We start from the raw sequence: 21,185 nt of genomic DNA on the forward strand, positions 1-21,185 counted from the left end.
AATAAATAAAATAAATTAAATAAACTAAATAAACTGAATAAACTGAATAAACTGAGTAAACTGAGTAAACTGAGTAAACTGAGTAAACTGAGTAAACTGAGTAAACTGAGTAAACTGAGTAAACTGAGTAAACTGAGTAAACTGAGTAAACTGAGTAAACTGAGTAAACTGAGTAAACTGAGTAAACTGAGTAAAGGGTCATTCCACCGTTTCGGGTGTTACACTTGAACTCTTAAAATAAGGTTTTATTCGATATTGTAACAGGAACTAGGAGGTTATAACTATTGATTCGTCTACTACTTTGATAATATTTTCTTTTCCTGTACACACATAATTAAAGTATAAGAGCAATAACGAGAGAATCACTAAAAAGTAGCTGTTTCGGGCGTTACAGGAATTGGCCTATACCTTCTGACCATCAGTACCAAAATGCATAATTTAGCGAATTTTGTCAAGTAACCTCCAGTTTTATTTATGTCAAGTAATAATAGTTAGTATAGTCTACTGAAACACTGAAGTAACACTTAGTATCACTTTTCAATTAATTTTAATAAAATAAATTACCTGTTTCGGGTGTTACTCATGGTTCGTTTCGGGTGTTACGAGTACGAAATTAAGACAGATTTATACGAAATTATGGCTCATTTTATTGAAATTATTGTCGTTTTAATAAATTCGATGAAAAACATAAGTAATAAATGCTGAATTATTATAAAATACATTAATCTTAACAATAAAAACTGTTTCTCGAAGATATCATAATTATTTTTCTTTCGATGCGAATATTACCGAAAATATTCACTTAACCAAAAAATGGTTGATGGTGACACCTATTCATTTTGAAAGATCTATCCAACGACACCCCACATCACAGGATTAAAGTCGCAAAAAAATTAAAAATATTTTGTACAGGAGCAAACCTAAAAAAAAATTCTTTTTGTAGTTTTTGTGTTACTACTTTGTCGCCATGATTGATTTATGTATCCATGCCAAATTGCAGCTTTCTAGCACTAACCATCACGGAGAAAAGCCGGGGAATGACAGGCGGACGATCAACACGTTTCGGGTGTTACACAACTTCAAACTTTAAAACATACGACTAAAGCAGACGCTAAAACAACAACTATTACACATTTGCATAGGTTCACATCATAGCCTTTCTTTGGCAAAACATGTTTGGCTATAGTTAATTACGGGAAAAGTTACACATACTTTTATCTCTTTTTCGTTTCGGGTGTTACTTTGAGACCACAGTCTAGAATACTCTTCTAAAAACCGATTAATCCATGCTTTTTAATATTTTTAAAGACAAATTATAAAATTACGATATTTTACCTGAAATAACTGCGGGAAATTTGTAACAGTTTACAGTTACTTTCTTTTTAATTAGTCTTGCCAATATCGCTGTATAAAATTAGTTTTACGCCTATCATTTAAACGTTGCGATCAAGTACATGAAAAATATGTAAAAATTGATTTTTTTCCGGTTTTTTTTTCTGACATGAAGGTTTGGTATGTTTTCTATGGAAATAGGTTAGTGTTGACTTCTTAAACTATTTTTCATTTTTGAACCCTTGGTAGCGTTTATTATGGAATGACCCTAAACTGAGTAAACTGAGTAAACTGAGTAAACTGAGTAAACTGAGTAAACTGAGTAAACTGAGTAAACTGAGTAAACTGAGTAAACTGAGTAAACTGAGTAAACTGAGTAAATTGAGTAAATTGAGTAAATTGAGTAAATTGAGTAAATTGAGTAAATTGAGTAAATTGAATAAATTGAATAAATTGAATAAATTGAATAAATTGAATAAATTGAATAAATTGAATAAATTGAATAAATTGAATAAATTGAATAAATTGAATAAATTGAATAAATCGAATAAATCGAATAAATTGAATAAATTGAATAAATTGAATAAATTAAATAAATAAAGTTAATAAAATATAAATAAAAAGTAAATAAAATAAACTCTTTTCTTTAGTATTTTTTTAGTTCTGATGGCACATCACTAAAACTACTTTAAATGTAGCAAACCAGTAAGCAACCAATAATAAAGGTTACCATAACTGAATGAAAACCTGTTAAAAACCCTTAACAAAAACCCTATCGCGATGGGGTTTTGAGATTAACTCGGTTAAAGGTTAGGGTTACCGTTTCAATAAGCTTACCATTACAATCAGGTAACAGTATGATAGGGTTACCGAATGATAAAGTAACCGAATCGATTGGGTTACCGAATTGATAGGATTAAGCGTAAAGAGGGGTTTTCCGGTCCTTGCTTTACTTCTTGTCCACCATGATATCAGCAGCTTGAACTGCAACATGTACCTGGAAATAGAAATTATATTTTTCTAAAGCAGTTTCAGGCTGAATTTTGTGTATGACTATGTATTCTTGTATCTATATTCTTTCTTTCTAGTAGGCACCATCTCTGTTTAACGGTTTGCCTTTAGATACTCTGGCTACATTACCACAGAAAATAAATAGGTACCGCGACCCTACCAATAAAGTGAGCTTTTAAATAATTGTAGTAACATAATATTAATTTTAAATTACATCGACGTGATCCTCACAGCAATACTGTGTGTCACACTTGAAGTAGGTAGGTATTCCAAGTTTAATTCACGGCACCATCTTTCACGTCGTAGGTCTTCGTGGATTTGAACTATTATTTTTGTGAATCATTCCCACACGTAGGAACAAGGTTTTTGATATATTATTAAGCAATGAAATCTACTGTTTAGGTATTAATTATAAATCAAATCGTAACCAACAAGCGCAGCGGTTTAACCAAAGAGTATAATAATATATGTATAGTGTTTAACTGAAAAATTTAATTATGACAATCGATGACAATGATATCTTAGACAATTATAAATACGTGAGTGACGGATTTATTTACTATGGTTCGATAACTTTTATTATGCGATGACTTTACATTCAGCCCAGGGAGAAGGTCAAACTAAGGTCGTAAGGATATTTGTTGAAATATCTTCAATTCTCAATTATTATATCGTAGCAAATGTCGGAAATTGTTTAAAAACCTTATACTTATATCTTGAAATGCTTTTCGAAATAGAACATTTAAAAAAATGAACAATCCTAATTATAGTAATTATATATAGTGAAATAATATTATGCCATATTATGGTAAAATAAGGAATGAGACTAAAAACTTTGTATACAACCCATTGTACCCTTATTTATGCAAATAAATATTTTTGATTTTGATTTGAGTGCTGCCTCAGACATTTTGGACTAGTCATTGAGTTTTCACTTCTGTCGGCACTCCCGGAGTGCAACCCGTTGTTTTTTTTTATTAAAATAATGTCTTCTTTCAGTAAACTATTCCATCTACAATATTCAGGGTACTTTCCCTCCATGTGGCATAACCGTGGGACGCCCTGTAGGTATATATTTATATGTAGGTATATATTTATATGTATAAATGCGAAAGTAGGTAGTAACTCTATCTGTCTGTCTGTTACCTCTTCACGCGTAAACCACTGAACCAAGTAAATTAACTAAATATTTCATCGAGTTAACGTACCTACCTAATACGCGTAATGTCTGTGAAGTTGGCATATCAAAGTCTAGCAGATCACGTTTTTATTGGATAGACATACAAGACCAAATTCAAGCCTAAAACTCCTGAAAATGTTTCAGCATATCACACCTATAATTTGTCTATATATTGAAAAATAAGAAAAAATCAAAGATAATGGTTTTCTACACTTTAAACGTCACGCCAGGGCCAGGCATTCCCTAGTTCTGTATACATAGAACGCACAGCTATCATTTTAGACTCAAAACACGCTTAGAACTTTTAAAAATATATTTTTATATTTACGCGTGTATTTTTTTTAATTTTAAGTTTATGAAAGTTACATTTTTATGACTTCCTTGCTCGATTTAGATCCGAGAACTCCTAAGTTCTGTAAACAATAGAGCTAGAGCTTTCGTTTGGAACCAAATATATGTCTGTGCGTTGTTAAATGACATCAGCATAGCACGTGTGAACTTAGCATATCATATAATTTAAAATCTAGTTAAAAAATTTAGTAAATGTTCTCAAAGATGCCTTCCCATATAACCATTCCAGTCGCAGAATCACAAAGTGGTAACTAAATGTCAGATGTGTCGTAACAGAGTCCACACAATGTGTCTAGAATTGTTTCGAAACAAAGTGTCGTCGCCGTGTCTACACTTTTCCGTAACAAGGTGTCGACACATTTGTGTGCACTTTGCGTGCGGTTTGCGACTAAATCTGACAGCAAATTTGTGACAGCAAATGTCAATATAAAATACCTCTTGAAAACCAAGGTTTGTCAAACTACTATTAGTGTCTCGTGTGCTCGTAATTCTAGTAAGTCATCATGGGCAATGCAAATGATAATAATCGACCAAAACCATATAAACACCCAACACCCGTCAACCTTTTACAGAAAAGTTTTTAAAGAAATTCAATAAGCTACTTAGGTCAGGCAACGAATGCTCCAAAAGTTGTAGAGGGAAATGCTCGGAACACAATTTTTGACTCCGTAACTCGGTTTCACAAGTTAGGAGGTGAACATATCAAAAGTCCCCGGCCGTAGCCCTTGAGCGGGGGGGAGAGAGGGGGCTTTGAAGGTCCCATTTTCCCGTTTTTCGATTATATCTCGGAAACTATGCATCTCAGCGACATGGCCACTTATACAAAATGAAAGTTAATTTAATTTGTTACAAGTTTATTCAGTCAATTTTTTCGATATGTTGAATAGTTTTTGAGATATCCGCTCTTGAAAGTTTATTTAGGGCTCTCAATTTTATCTTGATATATCTATATCAGTGAAGGTGCTAGGCCGTGTTTGGTATCGTTTTCGTATAAATCTGGGGTGCTGAATCCATTTATGATATCACATTGACACCATTCCACAAAATAAAAATAAATCTTTTTAGGGTTCCGTACCTCAAAAGGAAAAAACGGAACCCTTATAGGATCACTCGTGCGTCTGTATGTATGTCCGTCTGAATACACAAAATAGTTCTTTACCTATAGATGACAGGAAAACCTATTAGAAATGTGCAGTCAAGCGCGAGTCGGACTTAATGTACGGAACCCTTAATACGCGAGTCCGACTCGCACTTGGCCGGTTTTTTTGAAACTCTTCTTGACGCTTAACCGCTGAACCGATTTCGTTGAAATTTGGTATAGAAATAGTTTGCGTCCCGGAACAGGACATAGGATAGATCTTATAACCAAAATCATCTTTTGAAGGTGTGAAAAGTGGCGTGGAAATTTGTACGGGAAATCAATAACCGCTGAACCGATTTATATGAAATTTGGGATGGTCTACATCTTTGATTTAGTTAAAAATGATGAAAAAACATGACTTCAAACCTAAACTTAAACAGTATTAACTTCAAGAAGTCAATTCTGAATTCCCCCCTACACCTCATTTCATACCTTTAAAGGATGATTTTTGAGATAACTTATTATATCCTGTCTCGGGACTCAAAATATATGTGTACCAAATTTAAATTAAAACTGTTCAGCAGTTTAAGCGTGAAGAGGAGTTTAAAAGAAAGTATTTTAATAAGTTTATATGTTTTTACTTCGGAATGGTGTCAATGTGATACCTTAACTAAATTTGGTACTGCGAATTTATACGAAAACGATACCAAACATGGCCTCGTAGCTTTACTGTTGTAGAAGTCAAAATAAAATTGAGAGCCCTAAATTCTTATTACTTGGCCAAACTTGTGTAGAAGGAAAAGGTAAAATAAAAGTCTTCGGCAGGAATATAAGACACAAATATATTTTTTTTTGCGTTACTATTTCATTCATCAAATATAAACATACCTTGATTATACTATTCTAGTGAGATCCTCATAGATAAACAAAAACATTTACTTAAAAAATTACAAGGTCGAAATGTCACGGAACTTGTGAGAGTAATATGTGAAAAATATAAACTTTTATGACAAAAAAAATCTGGACACAATTTAAGAATCACCCAATTGCGTCGAGGAATCATCTGTATTTTTGCTTGTTTCATTACCTCCTCGCTTCTTTTTTGTCCTTTGTATTCTGTAGCAATTTGTTAGATCTGAAAATAAAGATAACTTGCGTCGTCACGGATGTCGATTTATAGGTTTTAGGGAGTGCAGAATTCGAAAACGATGATCATTTTATAATCCAAGATGGCGGCTACGTATTTTGTCATAAAAGTGGAATCCAAAATAGTCATCATTTTCGAAATCTGCGCCCCCTAAAACCTATAAAACGACATCCATGACGACTTTTATGACATAGTGCATGGCCGCCATCTTGGAATCCAAAATAGTCATCATTTTCGAAATCTGCGCCCCCTAAAACCTATAAAACGATATCCATGATGACTTTTATGACATAGTGCATTGCCGCCATTTTTAAATTGAAAATGTTATCATTTTCGAAATCTGCGCCCCCCAAAACCTATAAAACGACACCCATGACGACTTTTATGACATAGTGCATGGCCGCCATTTTGGATTCCAAAATGGTCATCATTTTCGAAAGCGGGGCCCCCTAAAACCTATAAAACGACATACATGACGACTTTTATGACATAGTGCATGGCAGTGTTGGCCGAAAGTTAATGCGAATTGAAAATGCTGGCCATTAACCATTATAAATTGAATCGTAAACTGTAATCGTTCGTTACGGTTTAAGGTTCAATTTATAATGGTTAATGGCCAACATTTTCAATTCGCATTAACTTTCGGCCAACACTGGTGCATGGCCGCCATCTTGGAATCCAAAATGGTTATCATTTTCGAAATCTGCGCCCCCTAAAACCTATAAAACGACACCCATGACGACTTTTATGGCATAGTGCATGGCCGCCATTTTGGATTCCAAAATGGTCATCATTTTCAAAATTGGGGCCCCCTAAAACGTATAAAACGACATCCATGACGACTTTTATGACACAGTGCATGGCCGCCATTTCGGATTCCAAAATGGTCATTATTTTCGAAATCGGCACTCCCTAAAACCTATTTATCGACACCCATCTCGACTTTTATGACAAAGTGTTTTGCTACCATCTGCATGCAAGACATTTCTATTATTTTTACGTACAAAAATGGCCCCCTGTCAACTTTCAATCGAGATTTAATCGATAATTTATTCGATTAATATTCAGATTAATTCAATTTCAATCTATGTTAGGTCGACTAAACTAATCGCGATTAAAATTTGAGAATTTACTTTTTTTATTCCATTAATTAGTCGAATAAACAGTTAATCGATTAATGCCCATCTCTGACCACGGCATTTTTACACTTTGAGAATATCTGAAAACAAATCAACACAAGGAGCCATTTTGCAAATCCAGTAACATACCAGTAACTTTGTTATTACTTTTGACAGCGCGTGTCATGTGTCAACACAGAGTCGACACAAAGTCGAAACATTGCAACTACTTTGTGACTGCAATATTTCTCAGCCTTAAACTATATTTATACATCATAATTAACAAGTTTCGTAGTATGTAAAGCGTTATTTCTGTTATTTAAGTATAGTATACGCATCGAAGTACTAAAAATGCTTCAAATAATATAGTTATGAACACAGGCACTGAGAAGTAAACAATTTCATTTCCGGCTAAACTAAAACAATGTGGTGGCGCGTTGATTATATTACACTTAGTTTATCAAATCACTCGAGCAGTTTAATTCCCCATAATAATTTAAGTCATATTGTAATATAAATGCAAACAATATATAATTACGTCTTGTAATCCGTTTTAGAGATGGCGTATTAATGTCACTTATTTTTATTTAAGTATTTTTCCATCTGACAGTTTCCATTTGACAGGAACAAAATGAACGAATGAACGAATGATTTTGGCATAAAGTAGTCGCAAACCCGAAACAATGTGTGCACACGGCGACCACACTTTATGTCACTTTGTGTCATGTGTCGACCCTTCCCCATTTCTGGTAACTGTGTCGACACGGCGACGACTCTGCGACTGGAATTGTGACCGAAACAGACGGTGTCGACACAAGATGTGTCAACACCGCGTCGTAACGGCGACTGGAAATGGTTGTATGGGTTTTTTGTGTCAGGAACTCTTTGTTACCATGTGTCGAGGCGAGCATATTTTTTTTATCCCATTTGTAACATAATGATATGCTAGTGTGTGAACTTAGCATATCATTTTGTGAAATTCCATAGTATTGGTTTTCACGGTAAAAACGCCAGAACTATTGCTAAAAAGTATCAGGAACTCTAGAACTATGGTGCATGCTAATAGAACTCCAATAAAAACGTGATCTGCTAGACTTTGATATGCCAACTTCACAGACATATACGCGTAGGGGTTATAAATTCCAAATTTTTTTCGGTCCTTTTCAAAAATATGTCTTGGGGAATTACGTACCATCCCTTTCAAAGGCTAATCACTTTGTGTAATAAAATGAAAAATGAAACTTACCTATACTAAATACCAGCAATATAACGACACTAGGTACTAAAAAGGGTTTTAAAATTTTACAGTCGTATGAGATAATTGGGGACAGAGGGGTAACGTAGACGAGGGAAGTACTGCCCCGTTAGTTATATGAGTAAATGTGGTTGGTAGCATTATTATAGGTAGGTTTACCTACTCTGTTGTGGGAAACGCTCATTGTCGTCAATGGACATCCATTATTGTTTTTCGTCAAGAACTACAAGAACTAAGAGTTTCTAATATAAAACTCTTCAGTACGAGCCGGGGTTTGATCCTGTTACCTCGGCACATTGTAAGATCGTCTTGATTCAACATATTTAAAGTAAAAGCTACTGTTAGATTGTACATAGATGAACAATATACGTTTTTTTATATAATTAACTTTTATTCCTACCATAAAGCAAAGGTAGATAAAACAATAGTGCAGAAATGATAGAGTAAGAAAATGTACTATGTAATTTAAGATACTAAGCGTCACTTGCACCATCCCACAAACCCGGGGTTAACCGTTTAAACCGTTAACCCAGTGTCAAATTGTACTGGTAACCATGGTAACTCCAGGATTAACCGGTTAACCCAGGGTTAGAGAATGGTGCAAGTGGCCCTAAACGATTAGTAAGTTACCCCCAGTGTGACGAGCGGTGCACCGTAGGATAGGAGGGCGGTGCGCGCATACCATTGCATTGCGCAAGCCACGTATACATGTGAACCATCGAAAGTGCCCCCTCCTCCGGATATGGAACGCGCATCTCTTATAAACACTGGTGGCGCCTGAATACTGGACACTACCTAAAGCTACGTCTTGCTCAAAGCGTGTATCCAGGATGTGTGACAAAACGGTAGGTGCTAAACACGGTACCTATATTTGCAGTGCTGTGATCCATTGGTTGACCTTAGTGATCTGGTGACATATTTAGTGCATAGCTTCAGTGATGGTGTCTAGATAACACGCGGATTTTTTTGTGTGTGCAGGTACTGAAGTCGCTGATGCTGGCGGCGGTGGCGGCGTGCGTGGTGGCGCGGCCGGAGCCTCCGTCGTCATACGGAGCTCCCTCTTTCAGCGCGCCCTCGTCCTCATACGGAGCGCCCGCCCCTCAGTACGGACCCCCGCAGCAGCAGCCGATTGTGCATAAACACGTATACGTGCACGTGCCTCCTCCGGACAATGAGTATCCGGCCGCCCGCAAGCAGATCTACGTGCCTCCTCCTCAGAAGCACTACAAGATAGTGTTCATCAAGGCGCCGACCCCGCCGACCCCGACCGCACCCATCATCCCGGTGCAGCCTCAGAACGAGGAGAAGACCCTCGTGTACGTTCTGGTGAAGAAACCCGAGGAGCAGCCCGACATCGTGATCCCGACGCCGGCGCCCACGCAGCCCGCCAAGCCGGAGGTCTACTTCATCCGGTACAAGACTCAGGTATGCCTACTACCATAACATTTTATTTGCTAGAAAAAAATAACCTATTACGCCCTGCTCACCAGAACATAAAATCAAATAGAAAACTGCTTGCCTGATAATTAATTTATATCGCATTTATTTTATAGGTTATTCGCGTTTATGAATAGGTACTTTTCCCAATACAAAGACCGGGGAAACTTATGAAATTGAACTGAGTTACTGGGATTTTCTTTTACAATAATTTTTACTTAATTGTGGAGCAAATAACAATGTCAATTAATTCATTGACCCATTTAGAATAACCGACTTTTAAATCTTTTTTGATGCGATCCAGTGAACAAAGATGAATATAAGTACCTAAGTCTAAAATTGTACAAAAATGCTGCATCGAGTCTTTTAGTAGAGGTTCCGAAGTTTTAGTATATTTCGTCTTTATGCGACATAGGTAATTTCTACGCCAGAGAAACATTGAACCTAATTTTTACTATCATACTATATGTATACCCCTACTCTGGCAAGCCAATTTTGTCAGTAGAAATATACGCGAAATGCAAAATTTTAGGATCATCGCCCTCGCCTACTATTTTCAAATGCCTTTGCCTTTTACTATTGTCAATTGTTGGCTTGCCAGAGTATACATTATAATAGTGCAGGTGACTTAAAAATTTAAAAATGCAAAACAATACACACGGTGGCTAAAAAATAACTGCATTGCCGTTGATGCCAGGGAGGTTTTGGGATTATACTGAGCAACTTTTACTTTGGGACCAACCCCGAAATCGTGAAAAAAAATTTACCCTCCCATAGAAAATCGAAGAGCCAAAATGTAATCTGTAGTTATTTTGATGATATGGTAAATTAGTCCATTTAAAAAACCGGCTAAGTGTGATTCGGACTCGCGCCTCAAAAATTCCATAATTTTTTTTTTCTTAAGTTCGATCTTTCTTTTATAGGTTTTCCTGTTATCTATGGGTAATGTACTTATTTCTTGTTCTTTTTTTCAAAATGGTAGGCATAGTAGTTCCGGAGAAATAGGGGAGCTGGTCAATGTTTACCTATTTTCTTAAGTAGGTAACCCGTTCCTGACAACAAGTTCTTTCAATTGATATGTCTTACAATATAGTTTGCTAAACTTTCTAGAGTAAGATCAAGACAACTCTGCAGCGATTTTTATAGCACAGACGAGCAAGTGTTATTTAAACGTCATAATTTCATAAACGTTTGACGTTTAAAAGAATACTTGCACGTCTGTAGTGCTTTGACATTCGCTACAGAATTATCTAGGTCTGAGTGGTCTGACTCTATTTTGTAATTCCTTCTAATTTACGTCTAAATTACTTCGTTAATTTTTGTAATAAGTACTTACTAGTATAGGTAAAGTAAGTACTTATCTCAAAAATTAAGGTCATGTTGGCATGCATCCACCTACGCAATAGGTTAAACCAGCAGACCATAAAACCATAATTTTACGGCAGATGTTACAACTTGGCAATTAATTTTTACAGTCTATAAAGCATCTTAATAGCATTAATAATAATTTTACTCTAGAGGGGTAATTAGCGTGTAAATTGCTATAAACGTGTAAGGTTGTGATTGCGCGAGATTGAAGCCCTGCCGCAGTGATTAAGCGGGGATGAGCTCGCGCTGGCTTTGTGAAAGTGTGCGCTAACGTTTCCTGGAATGATCCAGGAAGTCGCTACACAATCTGCATAAGTCTCACACACCCGCGATCATCATTATCTTGACGCAACGGAGGACGCTACTGTCCTCAAACATTACCCGGGTAATGAGTGCCATGAATGATAGTGTTGCAACACAAATGGACTATTGTAACATTTGTAACAGATCTAGGTGCTTGGTAGGAATTAAGTCTAGATCTATCTACTGAGCGTCATTTGTCTATTTGTTATACGTGAGGTTGTTGGAAAATACGTTGTTAAAGTTGGATAGTAGCTAGATAGAGTACTATACATACATACAACATATATGAGTTAAGTATGACCGCGAAAAATGAGCATCCGCAATTTGAAACTGGCGGGTTATTTCAAATGTAACGTCTTCGTTAACATTTCATTATACTTATTGTTAGATATATACCGTCACTACTTTAAAAAAATCTCGTATCTCACACTGCTAGGCAGTAACTCTGTATGCATCCCATACATATGTAGAAACCACATTTTTCTTATGATTGACAGAACAAGATACAAGTTTTTTTTCATAGTAGTGCCGATACGTGGGTTACGGTAGGTACCTATAGGAAGTTTGGCAGTTACTACTTCTATTGGACCCTCCTTGTTCTACTTAGGTACCTACTTGGTTTACTTCAATGTTATGGTCCCGTACCTCAAAATGAATAAACGGAACCCTTATGTCTGTCTGTCTGTCTATCAAGACCCTTTATGTCGGGGACGCGTGGAGGTATAGAGTAGCAAATTAAAACCATATACTCACTACCAAGGTCCCTTGAAGCTGTGAAGAAATCTAACTTCTAAGTTAACGTAAAAAAAAGAGAGGTACTTACGGCCGTTTATGCCACAAAACTCGTATATTTCGACACTCTCAAGGGAATCAAAATTTATAGGGTAGGTACTTTCCGTTGACCTAGAACTATGGAATTCGGCAAGTAATATCGTTTTATAGGTACTACTTACAACTCTTACAAGTCAGGAAAATTAACAAAACTATAGGAAAAAAAAGATAAAATAAAAAATAAGTTAAATTTGTACGGAACCCTCGGTGGGCGAGTCCGAATCGCACTAGTCCGATTTTTTTTAAGTTTTATAGCATGCAGGGCGACGCGGCAGGCCTCATAATTATGTACCTAAAGTTCTATTTAGAATGATTAAATTAGGTAGGTATTAAGTCCGCCTACCTACGCTAAATTGGAACGCCATGTGCTATAGGTATCATGTAGGTATGGTATGCCATATTTTATCAGTATCTCTGCAAATGCAAAGTCGGTTAAGTCGGTGCAAACTTAACGTCATAGACGCTAGACGGGCTATACCTACCTGCATAAAAAATATAGCACATTTTGCTCTGTTTGTTAACTAGTAAATTGGCGACGTAAATACAATGTAATCAAACAACAATCACTTGAGATAGATTACGTGAACTCCCAGTTTTAATGTTGATATCCGGCTGTGGTCGTCAAGTGGTCGTAGATTATTTAATAAACACTTGTTGACGTATGGAGGTATGCACATGTACCTCGCTTCACGTCCAACACGCACGCAGAATAAGTAGCTTTCATTGCGTAACTCCATATGAACCAGTTCAAGCTAATGGTAATAGCATTATAATTGCTGGTATTTTCGTCCATCTCAATGAAGCTCTAAAATAAAATAACTACGTTACATGATAGATGTCGATGTTAGTTGGGTTGCTTTGCTGAGTGCTAATTCTCCTTTCTATGGAAGCTATTATGTCCTCATCGTATGTTATATATGTTATTAATTCGACAGTACCTAATGTATGTATCTGTAGGTATAGCGCTGTTACAATAACTTGGAGGGTTTTGTTTCTTAGTTATTAAATTTAGTTTTTATTCGTAAAATGTAGCTGTGACTGTTATTCAATTGTTTCAGAAACAAGAAGGCTACCCCGCCGCGCAGCAGCCCCAGCAGGAGTACGGCGCGCCCGCGCCCGCGTCCGCGCCTTCCTCCGAGTACGGAGCCCCGTCCGGCGACAGCTCCTACTGATCTCAAGACAGCTGATCCGGCCCCCGTGACACACCTACTCTAACTATCTACCAAACAGATGAAACAAGCAGCAAAACGCTGCTATGTGATTTGTCAGCGTACTACTGTGATATTGTGTTTCAACAGTCTTCTAGAAATGCCTGCAGTACGCTCAGGGGTAGATTTACCACGGTGGCGCAACGTCAAACTTCTGCAAGTTTTTGTATCTTACATCAAATTGATGTCAATGTTTGTAAATATACTTATTATTTTATATAAATAAATGTTTTATAAGTTTATATTTATTTCAATATCCCTTCCTTACATTTTCACGACGACGACGATTTATTTCCTTTATATTATGCGACCGGTCTGGCCTAGTGGGTAGTGACCCTGTCTATGAAGCCGATGGTCCCGGGTTCGAATCCCGGTAAGGGCATTTATTTGTGTGATGACACAGATATTTGTTCCTGAGTCGTGGTTGTTTTCTATACATGTACCTATTCAATTATTTATATATTATATATGTAGATGTCTGAGTACCCACAACACAAGCCTTCTTGAGCTTACAGTAGGGTCAATTTGTGTAAAAATGTCCTATAATATTTATTTATTTATTTATATATATAGGTATATTCTGGTATATATATATATATATATATATATATATATATATATATATATATATATATATATATACAGGGTTACTTTTTTACCAGTACAATAAATCAACATACGTAATTGTTGCCAATAATAAAAAATACCAGCATTCTTTGTTACTACTATTTGGGAACTAAAAAACAAAACTGGCAACTGTTTGTTTACGTCATCGCGCGCGATTTAGCGAGCGGCGGCGGCACACGTATTGACATAAAAAAACCGGGCAAGTGCGACTCGGACTCGCGCACGAAGGGTTCCGTACCATAATGCAAAAAAAAAAACAAAAAAAAAGCAAAAAAAAAAACGGTCACCCATCCAAATACTGACCACTCCCGACGTTGCTTAACTTTGGTCAAAAATCACGTTTGTTGTATGGGAGCCCCATTTAAATCTTTATTTTATTCTGTTTTTAGTATATGTTGTTATAGCGGCAACAGAAATACATCATCTGTGAAAATTTCAACTGTCTAGCTATCACGGTTCGTGAGATACAGCCTGGTGACAGACGGACGGACGGACGGACGGACAGCGAAGTCTTAGTAATAGGGTCCCGTTTTACCCTTTGGGTACGGAACCCTAAAAAATACTACTTGATCCTAATGCTTCCTTCATACTTGCACGGGCTTAGGACCGTCAAAATGAAGATGTTGCTTTGTGTGAAGTATGACAAAAGGTCTCGAAATCTGATCAAATTACGAAGTAAGTCTGCAACATTTTTCATTGAGGCGTAATTAAAAAATTGGAATCAACTATGTACAATGATTGAAATCTACCCTACATACCTAATTAATGGAGTCCATTTCTCGTACTAATTCACATACTTAAGTAAATGTTCAAAATGCTGTCCGTGGTTTTGTAAACAAAGCCGTGCCCGTTTTTGTACGTTTGCTTCGATTCTTTCCAAGTAATTTTCACGTTTAATTTCGTCAAACGCACTGTCTTATCGGTCAAAGGGTTGCACTTTGCATTCGCAGTTTCCCGGATGCTTTGTTGTTGATGGTTATTTGTAAGATAAGTGAGAGTTAAATAAAACGGGAACAAATAACACAAACGTATTTTTAAAGGAAATCAAGAAGTGACGTGACAACACATGTAAGAACAGAAAAATAAAACCTATCTAATGAGGTTGCGTTCTTAGTCTCCAACAGTTGTCAAATCGTGCGCCGCCGGCCGCTCGCCCCGCCCCGCCCCTTTTACCTCATACCGTTGACACCTTGTAATTAGTGCAACCAGAAGTTACTAAATTGGTGAAGGATAAATTAATTGATGCGAAAAAAAAAAAAAAAAAATTTATTTGTGCAATGTGATCTATTATCGATACCAATGATGTGGTAAAATTTATTGTACCGGTAAAAAAATAACCCTGTATATATATATATATATATATATATATATATATATATATATATATATATATAGGTTCTTAAATGGCATATTTACTTTGAACCGTTCATTAGGCCCTACATCTCGTCAGGTACCTAGTTACTCAGAAATTATTGCCACATATTATCAGGTGAAAGGAATCCTCCTTCAAGAATCCTTTGCTACGTCGCCAATAATTTCATCCGACAAGACCTTAATTCATGCTCCCTATGTAGTTACTTCATTAATTCGTTTTCAAATGTCCACCTTAACAAGAGGTATAACGTACCTTAGGCAATAGTATTGACGCTAGTTTTCAGCGGGCAACAAGGTGTTAATCAGTGTACATAGTGGGACAGGAAGGATTGCGATTAGAGCGGTGCTAAAAACGAAAACATGTGAATCACAGTAATTTAAGATAGGTAATTACGTAACTGACAAGTGCACGTAAGTAATTTGCGTAAGTTTTCAAGTTAAATTACCTACCTATGTACCTACTTGAATTCGTAATAGAGCCGTGTTTCAAGAGGTTGCGTTTTCCATCTGGCAACACACTGCCGAGGTCATTTACATTAGAACAAAAATCTGGTCAAAGATGTTTAATATTATTTTTATTACACTTGTACGTTTGATCATAGTAGGGTTTATCTTAAATTGCAGTTAAAGTCTTTAATGATTATGCACCGAAGCATGATGAAAAAGAGGATGCTAGTTCAACATTCTCTCATTTCAATTAGAAGATTTTATAATTTAGAGTGCACAATTAGTGAGTAGATATCTAAACCTAATCACTAAACATGTTACTCGTATTATCTTGACCCTGAGATTCGCAATAATATATAGGTACTCTCTACCTGTAGACTTGTAGAGGGTAGATTTTTTAAATGGGTGAGTGGGGGCTGCTACCCATCCCAATGGGAAATGGTCTTCAGGAGACCTAATATAACGTTATAAATACTAATTACCGACGATTGACATTTTCAGATTTTGAAAAAAATATAGGTAAGTACATTCAGCGAGAAAAATTATCAAGAGTGTACACGAGTCGAGTACTTATAGCGTAGAGCTTCATTAGTAGAGCTACGTTATCTCTACCTACTTTTAAAATTCCTTGTTCAACCCGCAACACCCGTAAAATTTTGGCAAAGTAGGAACGATGAACCTATTCCATACGACATTTATTAGTAAGAGAAGTACAGAAGTATTGTAATCATCCTATTTACTTCAAGCGGTAGATATTCATGTAAAGATGAATCTGGAACTATCTCTACGCTTCTATACAATCCATCTTCGAGATCGGTGCACTCACTCTGGTATCTATTTTGGTTCTGCGTGCTTCTGAAGTATTTTAGTAACGGAGTCTAAAACATCGACATCATATTGCTATCCCTGTTGTTAACGTCAGGGAGCAAAAGTGATAGAGAAATAATTCAGCTATTGGCAGTCGTGTTTAAAATAAAAACATTATTCAATAGTTGTAGTGAGAATGTCACTAAAGGTTGGAGTGTCAGACTAACTGCCCGCGGAAACCAAAACACACAGTCGCCGGTAACTTCTCGAATTTAATAGTATAAAAATGAGTCTGAAAATTGAAGCCGAAACAAAAGTTAGTTCTGATCCCTGCGTATTAGCATATGACGGAAACTTGTACATTGGAACTGAAGATGGCTATATCCATGTAAGTATTTCTTTGGAAATATACCTAATTCACAATAGTTAAAAGTAGTAACAGATTTATCTTGTAGAACTCACAAAATGTAGGTAATTTCCTAACTATAATAGGGCCTTTCATTTAGAAAGAGTAAACTGGCCGTCTGGCAGCAATCAGAAAATAATGGTTTGTGATTCAGTCATGTACTTAAAATAAAACCCTGAAAATCTTCTTAACTTCACTCCCGTAAACATAAAATCACTCTTTCTAATTCTTCTAAGGCTGTATTTACGGGGCACCCCTATAATACCTAATTTAATAAGAAGTTACATACTCATATTTTATTTCCTACCCTAGGTATACATTAAAGCATACCGACTACTTGCGACTACATATTATAGAGTCTAAATATTTCTCTTAGTCCTAAAGCGTCTACACAAGATGCGATTATTTGATACCTATTAGATTAATTTAATAAAAATATTTAAAATGCTTAAAATAAAATTAACTACTGATACAAATTAACTCACACGCTTGCACTATAGTCCTTCGACGACAAACTGAGCCCCGTTGCATCATGGCCAGCGCACGCAGTACAACCGTTCGCCCTGGCAGCGGGCGGCGGCGCCGTCTACTCCAGCTCGAACGATGGCAGCATCAGAGTATGGTCTGCGAAAGGAGATAAGATTACCGAAATACCAGTGCCTGGCGCTGATGTTAGCGTGCTACATGTCTCTGGAAACGAGTTGTACACGGGCGATGAAGCAGGGACTGTAAGTATTTTATACCAAGAAGGCTTTGTCTACCTACTTATATTATGATGATAAATAAACTCATAACCTAACCTACTATTGATTAGAAAGAGCTTCCTCTATTACCTACGCACCGATTTAGGTATGTGCTAAGCAAAGTGCGTGAGCTTAATGCTATGAAATTTTGTAAGGCGTTCATATTTTTTATTTTTTACTAAATTATTTCATAATTTTAGGTAAAAGTGTACGAGAATAATACTGAAAAAGCAATGTACAACGTGTTAGAAGAAGTAAAAGATCTCGCATTGAGCGCACCATTTTTGTTTACCGTTCGAGATTTGGATGTGACGGTTACTGAAATCAAGCCAGGTAAGTACGTAAGCATTAAAGTGTACACCTAGATACCTATATAACTTATAAAGTCCAAGTAGCCGTAAGCTCTGGTATTTATTCCTACAGGCCCCGTGCATGAACTATAGGGGGCAGCATAGGAGCCGTCAGATTTTTGGCGCGAGGCGTAAATGTGTCGTTTATACTTCCGATGTAGCCCACAAGATGGCAGAACCTACTATGCACAAGGAAACGTACTGACGAGAACCGTAGATGGTAGCACTTGCTTTGGCAATGTACATGTGCACATATGTTTCCGATTCAGGCCACAAGGTGGCAGACCCTCCAATGCACACGGTCCCTAAAATTCATTTGTTTGTTTATTTTATCCTAAAGCAATAGAATTCACAGTTAACCTTTTCCAATGTCTCTTAAAGGTTGTTATGCGTGGTGGGGCATATTTGCTGGGATTTGAGGTTCTGCCATCTTATGGGCTCAATCGGAAAATTAAACTTCATTATCAAAATGCACAACGGGACTTAATCACGTATTTAAGTTTATGATTTACCTCCGACATTTCGAGGACGGCGTTGTCCACTTGTCCCCGTGGTCTCGGGCCACGTGACGTGATTAAGTCCCGTTGTGTAGTTTGATAATGTTTAATAATCGTGAAAGTTTAAATTAAACTTCACTTTGATATTTCGCGCCAATACTCAAGATGCAGTTGCCTCGTACAGTTCCCGCACGCTCCGTCTTATTCTTAGTGGTTTTAAGTTTTAACCTATAACTTTAACCATAAGTACTTATCTAAATGATTGTTACCTATGTTTATGAATAGATGAATCCAGAACTCGATTTGTTACGCGGCATACTATGGAAGGTCGTGCTCCTTTGAGAGTAGCTGGTCCACATCTTCTCTGCATGGCGAGAGGGGGAAACAACCTTGCCCTACACGACTCGTCTGTGGCTACAGTCTTCAAAAAAAAGCATGAAGTTAAGGTTTGAAATTTCTTTAGCAGCCTTAATGTAGGATATTCCCATCTTCCATACGGCAGATTCAGTACCAAAGTTAATGTTTCTCACAAAGGTCGACCTGGATGAATGCAAACATGGGATTATTGCGTCTATTTGAGTTAATTCTAATAAACTTTAACAATTAATTTAAATCGCCGTACTTAGCTGGTGTTAAATTAACAAGGTTCTAAATACGTTTAACAATACCTACCTTAGTCCAAATCTACAATCAGGTGCAGAGAAAAGTAACCCTTTATACTTATAAACTTTATGCAGGGGTTCAAAGTGGGCAACTTTGTTGACTTTGCTTCGTTGCCTTTGCTTTCGTAGACTACTATTATATTGATGCGAATCAGCACGCCGTTTCAGCGTGAGAGTGAGACAGCGCAATTCACATATATAGCGATGTCCCGCTCACACTGGAACGGCGTGCGGATCCGTATCCAGAAGACCGCCTTAGGTTGGTATTATACCTGTCCCATTTCTTGGTCCAATGTACATTGCGTCTCACTCTCTCACTAAGCAAAATATGAGACGCAAATACACATTGGACAGGTGGAATACCACCCTTACTAAATGTATCAATGGATTTAACATTCTTTTGACAGGTTAGTGATATGATTGTAACAAGTCTGGCAGTCTCTGGTGACTATGCTTGGACTGGAGGCTGGGATGGCGTCTTACGACGATGGAAAATTACTACCGACCAGTTGGAAGATTCTGGATCATTGGAACTTGGTGCTTGCATCAATGGGTTGGCAGCTTCACAAAACAGTGTGTTCGCTATTGTGGCTGGAGGGAGGGTGGTGTGTGTAAAAGGAGCATAGATCATTCAATACCTCATGAGTTTATACGACTATGTATAAATGTATTTAAATTTCCCTGTGACTTTTTGGCTGTCAATAGAATATAGGTATTTAGGCCAAGAAAGTTGAATGTGATAATTTCATGTGAGAAAATAGGCTAGCATATCTTTGCAGAAACTTACTTAAGATTGTAAAGTTGCATTTAACATTCATTCTAAATTACAATGATTAATGTTACTTTAATAAGCCTTCATCTTTATATCCAACTGGTTAACCCAAATATAAACTTGAACAAACTAATGTGGCTCAGCGACCCCAAGAGGGCCTCCGAAACAAGAGCATGCTACTTTTCCTGATCAAAATATAAACTAGATGTTCAGAATTTTTAACCTTTTGAACGCCACAGACGGCAATTGACGTCAACGCAAAATCGTGACGACGCCAAAGACGGCATTTGACGTCGATCGTTTTTTGATGAAAATCTACTGAAAAACACCCCACTTTTAGGTTGTCATTATTTATTCACAAAACTAAATTTTACCCCCGTGGCGTCAGTGGCACGGCAAATGGATGCGCCGTTTGGCGTTCAAAAGGTTAAACACTATTTCAAGCCTACCTAGGGAGCCAGGAGGTCTCAAGAGGTAAAGTACAAGTTAAACAAATGGACTACATAAGTCACTGGCAATGAATGGTATGCAATTTTTGATTTAGAGGTGCAACTCATTTGATTGATCAACACATGCATGCATTGTATGTATCGATTTACACACAACTGTGAGGTTTGCAGAGAATGCGGAGTCTGTAAATACCATGAACCTAATAATAAAATTTATCTTACATCTGACAACATACCAAATACTGTTATGTTCAGTAGTTCTTTGGCCCTCATTTTATATATTTTTCCTAATCAGTACAGGTTTGTGACTATTGAATGTCAATAAAAAAAACTACTTCTTTGACTTCTACTTTTACTTGATTATCTTTTTTGTAATTTTTAACAAGCAGAAACGTCTGCTAACGATGCTACTAAGCTTAGAATAAATTT

At 36.8% G+C, this 21,185-nt stretch overlaps 2 protein-coding genes across 2 annotated transcripts; both read left to right on the top strand.

Annotated features, from left to right (window-relative positions):
• Nucleotides 1–9,238: 9,238 nt before the first annotated feature.
• Nucleotides 9,239–13,862, top strand: LOC134792858 (uncharacterized). The gene is made up of 3 exons (XM_063764286.1): nucleotides 9,239–9,320; nucleotides 9,454–9,900; nucleotides 13,473–13,862. The coding sequence occupies exons 1-3, from the start codon at nucleotides 9,306–9,308 to the stop codon at nucleotides 13,584–13,586; spliced, it is 576 nt and encodes a 191-aa protein (XP_063620356.1). The 5' UTR covers nucleotides 9,239–9,305; the 3' UTR covers nucleotides 13,587–13,862.
• Nucleotides 13,863–16,904: 3,042 nt separating this feature from the next.
• Nucleotides 16,905–20,353, top strand: LOC134793241 (uncharacterized). The gene is made up of 5 exons (XM_063764811.1): nucleotides 16,905–17,265; nucleotides 17,784–18,011; nucleotides 18,227–18,359; nucleotides 19,159–19,319; nucleotides 19,943–20,353. Exons 1-5 carry the CDS (start codon nucleotides 17,164–17,166, stop codon nucleotides 20,159–20,161), a joined length of 843 nt encoding a protein of 280 aa, XP_063620881.1. The 5' UTR covers nucleotides 16,905–17,163; the 3' UTR covers nucleotides 20,162–20,353.
• Nucleotides 20,354–21,185: the final 832 nt, after the last annotated feature.

This window comes from Cydia splendana, chromosome 8, assembly GCF_910591565.1.
Source record: "Cydia splendana chromosome 8, ilCydSple1.2, whole genome shotgun sequence".
Lineage (NCBI taxonomy): Eukaryota > Metazoa > Arthropoda > Insecta > Lepidoptera > Tortricidae > Cydia > Cydia splendana.